The 9,848-nt window shown below is 41.2% G+C and overlaps 1 protein-coding gene across 1 annotated transcript in view; it reads left to right on the top strand.

The window, feature by feature from the left end:
• The first annotated feature begins 1,481 nt into the window (after nt 1-1,481).
• wdr62 (WD repeat domain 62) overlaps nt 1,482-9,848 on the top strand; it is a 34,703-nt gene continuing 26,336 nt past the window's right edge. The window contains exons 1-12 of the mRNA XM_087176964.1: nt 1,482-1,824; nt 2,615-2,706; nt 2,977-3,039; nt 4,229-4,286; nt 5,220-5,387; nt 6,001-6,138; nt 6,240-6,422; nt 7,058-7,218; nt 7,600-7,786; nt 8,348-8,479; nt 8,569-8,732; nt 8,835-8,926. Coding sequence (XP_087033090.1) covers nt 1,720-1,824; nt 2,615-2,706; nt 2,977-3,039; nt 4,229-4,286; nt 5,220-5,387; nt 6,001-6,138; nt 6,240-6,422; nt 7,058-7,218; nt 7,600-7,786; nt 8,348-8,479; nt 8,569-8,732; nt 8,835-8,926 — 1,543 coding nt within the window. The 5' untranslated portion in view covers nt 1,482-1,719. The remainder of the gene's footprint in view (nt 1,825-2,614; nt 2,707-2,976; nt 3,040-4,228; nt 4,287-5,219; nt 5,388-6,000; nt 6,139-6,239; nt 6,423-7,057; nt 7,219-7,599; nt 7,787-8,347; nt 8,480-8,568; nt 8,733-8,834; nt 8,927-9,848) is intronic.

Below are 9,848 nucleotides of genomic sequence, written 5' to 3'. Positions count from 1 at the left end.
CTCTCAAGAACTTTAATTTTGTATTAAGAGTAATCACTAATATACATCTCATATCATTGTCATTATCTGTCAAACTGTTGATTTCTAAAGGGCAATTAAATGATTATTGTTTATCCCTAAAACAATGGTATCTTTTGGTTTGGGTTCTTTTATTGGGATAGTTACCGAAAGCTTCTGGCACGTACAGCCCCACCTAGAATATTTTTCACCAGCCGCCACTGGATTAAATGTATGTTATGTAATAAAGAATAATAATTAATAAATAATAATGGGAGGTGGAAGCGAACTTAATTTACATCCTGATAACCGTAACATACGTCATACTGGAGCCTACAATGTCCCACCTTCTGAGTAGATGTCTGTATGTGGGATGGAGGGAAAACCTGCAGACAGCACTCAGGGCTGAAAAACACTTCTTCCACCTCAGTTTTTTTAATAAACACCTAATATTCTACTAAAAAGAAAAAAGTAAATTAATTACAGATTCAATAAGGCAATAAATACTATATTTCCTGTATTTGTTACAGCAGCTATATTTAAAGTCTTTATTGAGAAATTAAACAAGATTTTATTTTTTATTTTTGTTACAAAACTGTTATTAGAGAAAGCACAATACATTTAATCCTCATCTGTTATTTGCTATACAGTGTGTTCCATGTCCACCACCAGACCTACATCCTGCCTGATATTGTATTTTTACTTTGTATTTTTCTCATTTGTTTTCTGTGGTGCTATATTCATTATTTAAAGAAGTGATGACGTGCTCAGCACTAGTTCAGTGATCCAAAGCAGCACACTCAGCTGTGCTGTGTCTCTGTGGCCTGTAGATGGAGCTGTCTCCTAACATATCTCTGTAGAGTAGGCCAGAACCATAGCCTGTACATAAAATCAGAACAGGCTGTTTACAGCCTGTTTTTACACAAAGTGTTATTTGAGGGAACTCAAACTTTATTTTAAAACTTGATTCTCTAAACAAAAAGTATGTTTTGATTTGTTTTTTATCAACAGTCTGCTCTGGTTGTTTTTTGTTTTTGTCTAAATTATTGTTGAAACAAATGTTATGAATTGTTGACATTTATTTATTTCTCCTTTATGAATCTTTCTTTTTTTTCTGTATCTAATAAAATACAAGTCTTGTTTTTCTTTATTTTTGTATAATGCCAAAATGTTACAATGAATAAAAAATGTACTGACAACAGAAAGAGATCTAGTACTATGACACAGTCTGACAGTGATAGAAAATTGTGTCCATTAATAATTTTGTGTTTGTGTATTCTGAGTCACATTTTAAATTAGGCTATTTATTTAGAACCAACGGTTTGGGGGTTGCCAAAATAATTATGTTGATTGGTTGGTTGGCAGGCAGTGGGCGGGATTTCAGTGGTTCATTAGTTGTTTTGGGGTTGGGGGCGTGGTCTTTGTTGCATAATTGTTTGTTGTTGGGGAAGTGGGCGTGGTTTAGTTTGAACCGGAGTCGCGCCGCAGAGAAAGGTATCAAGTTTCTTCAAGTCAGTTAGCATTAAGCTAAGCTAGTCCTCCATCATTGAAACCAGCGGAGAGTATTAATAAACTGAGCCGCCTCTGGTTCTTATGGTGGTTTTTACCGACCTTCAACGCGGTGTTTAGGCGGTTATCATCCCGGGTGTTCCGGGCTTGGTTTGTAAGCGTGCCGGTTTGTCTTTGTGGAGAACTTGATTAGAGGTGAAGTGAGGCGGCGTCATGGCAGAGGGAGCGGACTGCGGCTCAGTCAACGCCGCGAAGAGGAAACAACTAGCGGGGAGGAAGAGCCGGCAGAGCCAGCAGAAGAAGACCTCCAGCAGCCGGGTATGATCCCATGCTAACAGAGCTAACTAACAGAGCTAACTTTTAGCATTACAGTCCGTTAGCCCCGCTGCTGCTTTGAGTTTTAGTGAAGGCAACTTTTAAAGAGTCAGAACAAACTGAGCTGATATGTTAACAGATGAGATTAAACACACGACTAAAACCCAACAGCCAACTCTGACTGTTTCAACTTTTAATCAACGATTAAAAAGTTTTTATAGCAACAGGCTAATGTTTAGACTCACACCAAAAAAAGCAGTAGGCCACCGGAGTAACAACAAAACACTACTGCGATAAGAATGATCTTAAATTACACATTTTATATCAGAAGTCACAGTGTTTTAGAGTAAAAGACAAACAGACAAGAGTGTAGGGGTAATAAAAAAAGACTACAGATTGGTCAGATGTGTGACGTCACACGGTGTGACCACCTGTGGAACTGTGTCTTCATCATCATCATCATCATCATCATCAGGAGGTGTCTGTCCAGATTCATCCTGCAGCAGGACAAGGGGGACAAAACACAGTCATAAAGTACTGTTTATTCATATAGGCACAAATGAATGAAATGAGGGAATTGGAAAGAATTTAATATGGCTCCAGATCTCCAAAGAAGACTCAAGGTGTTTAAAGAGTCAATGAGCAAATTCTGTTTCGATTTAAACCCAACTGAATAGAATTTTCTAATAATTTCAATAAACCTGTCAAATTTTGTTCTGTTAGTTCTGCAGAGTGAGACATTTGTTAAATTATGAGATTTTTGAATAAAATTTGTGTGTGTGTGAGATTTCAGGTGAGCTTGGAGAAAGTTCTGGGTATCACAACGGGCAGCAGCAGTGGTTTGACCTGTGACCCCAACTCTGGGCTCATCGCCTACCCTGCAGGGTAAGCCCCGCCTCCTCTGACTCACCTGTATTGGATGCCCCCAAAGAACAGAGTGACAGTGTTCAGGGGCACTGCTGGGTGTGTTGACTAAACCAAGGCTTTATCTCTTAACCATAGAAGAATAAAGTGGTCAGAAACATGCGTCAATGTGGGAGACACTTTTTTTCTAACCTGACAGTGCTATTGGTATTTCTGTGTCAGTTCTAGTACAAACATGAAGAGTTTTTCATAGAGTTCAACCCTGCTGATGTGGTTTATCTTGTGCCTCAGGTGTGTCATTGTGCTGCTTCACCCGAAGAGGAACACACAGAGCCACATCATCAACTCGTCCAGGTAGACCTGTCTGTTTCACCTTTACCTGTTCAGTTTTCAGCTGCAGTCTGTGAGGAGCACGTCATCCAGACAAGAGGATCACAGTTGTGTGAGGATCACAGTGGGAGTGTTTACCAGGAATCTCTGCTCCCCTTTCTCAGGAAAGATTTTAATCATGTGTGGTTAGTCTCCTCTTCCTCTGTCGTCACCTCACTGTGTTGTAACGCAGCTCAATTCAAGATACAGTTGTTCTTGGGTGATATCCAAAATATGATATCTTGATACAGTGAAGCCAGTTTCTTTTTGTTGCAGGGTTTGTATTTTATGTTTCAGGTATAAGTGATGCTGCCACTAAACAGCAGTTCAGAGTTTTGTTTGTCACAGTAAACAAAGCAGTGAAATGAGGGTCGGACTCGCAGAAATTTTTGTTTTTTTTCCATATTATGAAAAATATCGCACATGGCGGGAAATATTATTAAACATTGGACCAAACCTAGTTGTCAGACACTGAACCGACATGTTAAACCAGCAGTGATCCACAAGCTGCTGATGCTGAGAAAATCAGGATTTTATAATCACAACATTGTCTAATGAAATCAGAATTAACCAGGTTAATGACAACAGCTGTGTGATCAACTACACTGACATTTAAAATGGTCAATCATCATCATTATTGTTTCAGTATTCAGTAATAATAATAATAATAGTAATGATAATAATAATAACATTATTATTATTATTACCCTTATTACCCAATGATGATGTTGGTCCTCTGTCTCGTCACCTCCCCCTCCTCTAAACCACGGTAGAGCGAGAGAAAAGAACGTATGAACATATGGGTGATGGAGTGAGATTTGTTATTGTCTTAATTATTTATGTCTCTATAAAACTCTGATGGAGCTGCGGGTTCACTGTTGTTTCTTAAAGTGGTTTTGGAAAAATAAACATTGCAGCTGCTTCAAGAAAGGAGAATTTTGAACTTTTAGTTATAAGGATGAAAACTTAAGATGATCAGCCTTTATGTTGAGCTCATCAGAGCAGTAGCTTCTCTTCAGACTGAGAACGGCCTCCCCAGTGTAATCACTACATACAGAAGTGCAGTCACATCAGATGGTGCCTGTTGTGTAGCTTTCTACTGACGGTAATGATTACAAACTACAGCTGCACATATCACATCATCTAATGGATCCTGTTGATGTTTTTGTTTCAGAAAACCCTTCAGTGCTCTGGCTTTCTCCCATGATGGAAAATACCTGGTCACTGGTGAGGTAAGAGCAGCAACACACACCTGTGTCTGTTACTGTGTCAATGTGAATCCAGGCTGCAACCAGGCCTGTTTGAATAAACCAGCTTTATTTTCAACAAATTCCTTGTCATAAAGGGGGTTAAAGTAAGTCTGGAGGATCAGTTACCATGGAAACTGACTCACCTGGTCCTCATCAGATTAGTTTTCAGGCTGAACAAGGCTGAGAGTTTGTTTTACTGCTGTTCTGGGAACATGAGTCTGTAACAATAAATATATATATAGATATCTGCAATGTATTTGTTTTTAAATCCAGTGCTAATAAAATAAAGCTAATAGATAAGTCTCATAAGAAAAATTTTCACTATTTTACTGCATGTTTTTATCTCCTTTAAATATCATTTAAATTAAAATAAATACACCGACACCCATAAATCTTTCTTTTGATATACAAGAGGAGCATGTTATTCACACTGTATTTTCACCACACGGAGGCTGGTACAAACCAAGACATATAATCCAAATGGAGAACTTTAACATTCTGTAAAGGAAATTTTAAACAATAATTCAGCAGCAAACAACTATTCTGTATCTAAAAATAGAGTAATGGCATCCTCAGCAGAGAATGAAGCCACACCCCCTCCTTGTGTGACCTAATCTGAGTTTCTCTGGTTTTTATGGTCCATCTGAGCCAATGCTGGTCTGGATGTGTAGCTGATGAAGCCTTTATATTGGTCTGAGATGCTGGTGGTCTAGTGCAACACCTAGTGGCAGAAACGATTGCTTACAGAACCTTTAAATGACTAACAGAAATGATGCGTTTGTTCCTCGCTATAAGATAAACTCCTACTGGATCATTCAGAGTAATGTAAACATCATCTTTCACATTAATAAAAGATCTAATCAAACAGATGTGTGTGTGTGTGTGTGTGTGTGTGTGTGTGTGTGTGTGTTTCAGAGTGGTCACATACCCTCTGTGCGGGTGTGGGAGGTGGGTGGAGGTCAGGTGGCGGAGGTTCAGTCTCATAAATACGGAGTTTCCTGTGTGGCGTTCTCCACCAACAGCTGTTACATCGTCTCCGTGGGATACCAACATGACATGACTGTCAGTGTGTGGGACTGGAGGGTGAGGACACACACTAACACAAAACAGACACACCAGAGGCTTCGTCACACATTGACAGCTGAGTCATTGACAGTTGAAACAGCTGTTGGTCCTGTGGGCAGGTAGCATGTAAAACAGCCACATGCACGTGTCTCCAGGTGTGACACAGTTCATTTACTACAGTAAGAGAACAACACTTCCTGCACATGTTTCACAATAAAAGCTTTTTGATCTGAAGAAAGTGTTAGTGGGTTTAAATAAAGAACGCTGGACTTGTCATCTGGTAAAGCTTTAGAGCAGACACAACTGATTGATTGTTTAATTGATTACTGGAAAATGAATCTGCATAAATAAGATTATTTATATCTTATAATAATAATTATTATTATAATTCTAATAATTATTTTCAGCCATAAGTTAAACAATTTTTCTTTACATGTTTTTGATCACTGTTATATCAATGACTGAGCCTGATAATGGAGACTGGGTCAGAAAACAGGGATTGATTATAGATCATTTCTATCATGAATGCATTACTTAATACTTTAGAAAACATACTGGTACAGAGTCTTTGCTGTAACAGTTCCAACATTAATGTGATGTTTTGTCTTCCTGTCTTTGTGTGTGTGAGCAGAAAGGTTCGATCATCGCTTCCAACAAGGTGTCCAGCAGAGTTTTCGCTGTCTCCTTCTCTCAGGACAACAGCTACTTTGTCACCGCAGGAAACAGACACGTCAAGTTCTGGTACCTGGACGCATCCAAAGAACGACGGGTACTGCCCTGACCTCTGATCAGCCATTCAAAGCTCAGCCTTTACCTGTAGTCTGAAGTAACGACCTTCTTTTAACATTTCTATTTTCTCCCCATAACCAGGTGAACAGTACGGTGCCTCTGATTGGTCGGTCAGGGTTGCTAGGCGACCATAAAAACAGCGTGTTCAGTGGGGTGACATGTGGCCGTGGCCTCATGGCGTCCAGCACCTATTGCATCACCAGCTCTGGCCTGCTGTGTCTTTTCAACAGCAGCCGACAGTTGGAGGCCTGGGTCAACCTCAAGGTCAGTGAGGGAACACCTAAACAATAAAAAATAAAATATAAACAAAACACCTGGACAAATAAAATAAAATAAACGTGAAGAAATTAAAAAATAAATAAATAAACAACATATTAGCTGTTTGACAATGTGGTGGTTGTGTTTTCCATTTCTGCTACATTTTTAATGTTGTACAGAGATTCAAATACATTATGACTGTGATACATTGACTTATAGGCTTCCTGGAGTCCAGGAGTTGGTTTCTGGTTTGATCATGACTGCCTCAATATTAACTCTTGCCACTGTGTAGCATACAGTAACTAGCAAAACAGAAAACAAGCAGAGGTTTGCATGTTTGATGAACACAGTAGGAGCTGCAGGCATGTGGCTGAAGGGTGGGTGGAGATAGAGGTGGGGCCAATTTATATATTCATAAGCCCACAAGTACTAAATGAGACGCAACTGCAGCTGTACATTTAAAAAAAAAAAAAACACCTGTACTATTTACAAATGCACCTATATGATTAAATAAAACCATATAAATCACAGTGTGTGCTGAAAAACACCATGTTTGTTATGAAATGGTTATGGTCATGGTTATTTAATGTAACTTGATGTTAAAGTAGCGAATCAAATAATTGTGCATTTGTTGTTGACAGACGTCGTCGGCCAGTTGTCTCGCCGTGAGCGAGGACTTTATCTTCTGTGGTTGTGCTGACGGTCTCATCAGAGTGTTCAGTCCATCCAACCTGCAGTACATCACCACCCTGCACCGACCTCACCGGCTGGGCGTCGACCTCACTCAGAGTGCACAGCACGGGTACTGAACACACATACTGCTAATACATACTGAACACAGATACTGCTAACATGTACTGAACACAGGTACTGCTCACAGGTACTGCTAACAGTACTGAACACAGGTACTGCTCACAGGTACTGCTAACAGATACTGCTCACAGGTACTGCTAACAGATACTGCTAATACATACTGAACACAGATACTGCTCACAGGTACTGCTAACAGATACTGCCAATACATACTGAACACAGATACTGCTAACAGGTACTGCTCACAGGTACTGCTAACAGATACTGCTAATACATACTGAACACAGATACTTCACAGATACTGCACACATATACTGCTAACAGATACTGGAACCACAGACCACTCCTCTGACCCCCTGTTTGTTTACAGCCTGTTACCTGCCAGTCCAGGTGCTCAGTACCCTGACACACTGGCTCTGACCTTTGACCCCACTGCCAAACACCTGACCTGCGTGTACAACGACCACAGTCTGTATGTGTGGGATGTTAAAGACGTGAGGAACGTGGGGAAACTGTACTCGGCCCTGTACCACAGCAGCTGTGTGTGGAGCGCAGAGGTCAGTCACAGAAATACTACCGTCAGGAGTACTTGAAAGACTAACTTCGGTAATAGCGAGAATACCTCCACAATAAGTATAAATACCTGCTACCAGAAATGCAACATATACTCTAAGACATCATACAGAAATACCTCCTGTAATACAATAAGAACTTCCTGTACTCCCAGAAGAATATCAGAAATACCTCCAACACTGCCAGCAGTAGTTCAAGCACCACCAGGAATACTTCCAATACTACCAGAAATGCCTCCAACATGGGTGGAGACACTTCCAGCAGTAACAGATATACTGTAATATAGATATACTGTTTTCAGTAATAGCAAACCTTTTTTCCATTATTATTATTATTATTATTATTATTATACCAGAATAACCCTCAGTACTACCAGGAATATTACAGATACTAACAAAACTATTTAATACTAGATTTCACAGTAGAATCCTGATCCTGGATCTCAGACCAGTCTGAAGTAACAATTCTCAGTGTTCACCAGGTTTTGTTCATGCTGGATTTCCTGAGTCTCTGGTCTGGACTAAGAACCAGTCCTGGTTTTTCAGGTGTATCCAGAGCTGTCAGACGTGTCTCAGGCCTGTCTGCCTCCGTCCTCCTTCCTCACCTGCTCGTCTGATAACACCATCAGACTGTGGCACACTGACCCCCCCACCATACACAGGAACCTCTACAGCAACGTGAGACCAACCCCCCACACACACACACACACACACACGCACACACATACACATACAGCTGGTTACTGAAGGTCTGTTTTATCTTCCAGGACCTGCTGAAGATTTTGTATGTTGGGGAGAACACACAGCACCTGCTGGCAGAGGGGGAGAGGGGGGAGGCAGCAGGGGCTGATGGGAAGGCTGGGATCAGAGTGCTAGGTATCAGCCCTGATGGACAACACCTGGCAGCTGGAGACCGCTGCGGAAACCTGCGGTGTGACACACACACTCACACTCACACACACACACACACACACACACTCACACACACACACACATATGTTATGAGGTGTGCTGACATGTCGCTCTTGTTCAGGATCTTTGGTCTGGAGTTTCTGGATGAGTTGGTGAAGATAGAGGCGCATGACTCTGAGGTGTTGTGTCTGGAGTTCTCACCCACATCCACAGGTAAGATCTCAGGTCAAAGGTCATCCAGTTACAGCTCCTCTCAACATACATACATAGATAGAAAGATAGATAGATAGATAGATAGATAGATAGATAGATAGATCAGCCAAGCACAGACCCAGCCTTTTTTACCAGCTTGTCCAGTCTCTTTGTGTTCATGTCTGACATGCTGCTGCCCCAGCAGACTGAAGCATTAAAGAGTACACTGTCCACCACTGACTGATAAAACATGTTCAGCATTTCACTGCAGACGTCAAAGGACCTGAGCCTCCTGAGGAAAACGAGCTGGCTCTGCCCCTTCAGGTAGATGGCATCTGTGTTCAGGGACCAGTCCAGTTTACTGTCCAGGTTGCACACCTAGGTATTTATAAGTGTGCACCACCTTAATGTCCTTCCTTCAAATGTTGACTGGCTGAAGGGTGGGCCTAGACCTCCCAAAGTCCATGACCATCTCCTTGGTCTTGAAGGTGTTCAGAAGGAGGCAGTTCTTGTCACTCTGTTCCCTGAAGGCCATCGTCAGATCCCTGTACTCCTCTTCCTGCCTGTTCCTGATACACGTCACAATAGCTGTGTCATCCAAGTATTTCTGGATAATGAGTTTTATTTAAAGTCCGCTGTATACAGGGTGAACAGGAATGGAGAAAAATCAGATTATGATCTGGTCTGCCAAGTGGTGGTCGAGCTGAAGCAGTGTAGGCCTCCTTGACATTTGCATGAAACAGATCAAGTGTCTTATTTTCTTTTGTGCGACAGTCAACATGAAGCCAGTCAGGTGAGAGGTGAGAGTGACATGGTTGAAATCCGCCGACATTGCAATGAATGCATCAGGGTGCTGGGTCTGTACTCTCACAACAGTCTCGTGAATGACGTCACATGCGACTGCAGGCTCTGCTCGTGGCTGAATGTAAACAACAACATAATC

This window comes from Seriola lalandi, unplaced genomic scaffold, assembly GCF_002814215.2.
Source record: "Seriola lalandi dorsalis isolate HSWRI2012SDOR001 ecotype SW California unplaced genomic scaffold, Sedor1 jcf7180002054575, whole genome shotgun sequence".
Taxonomy (NCBI): Eukaryota; Metazoa; Chordata; class Actinopteri; order Carangiformes; family Carangidae; genus Seriola; species Seriola lalandi.
Note: the sequence above shows the minus strand (reverse complement) of the source record. Positions and strands in the feature narration are given on the sequence as shown.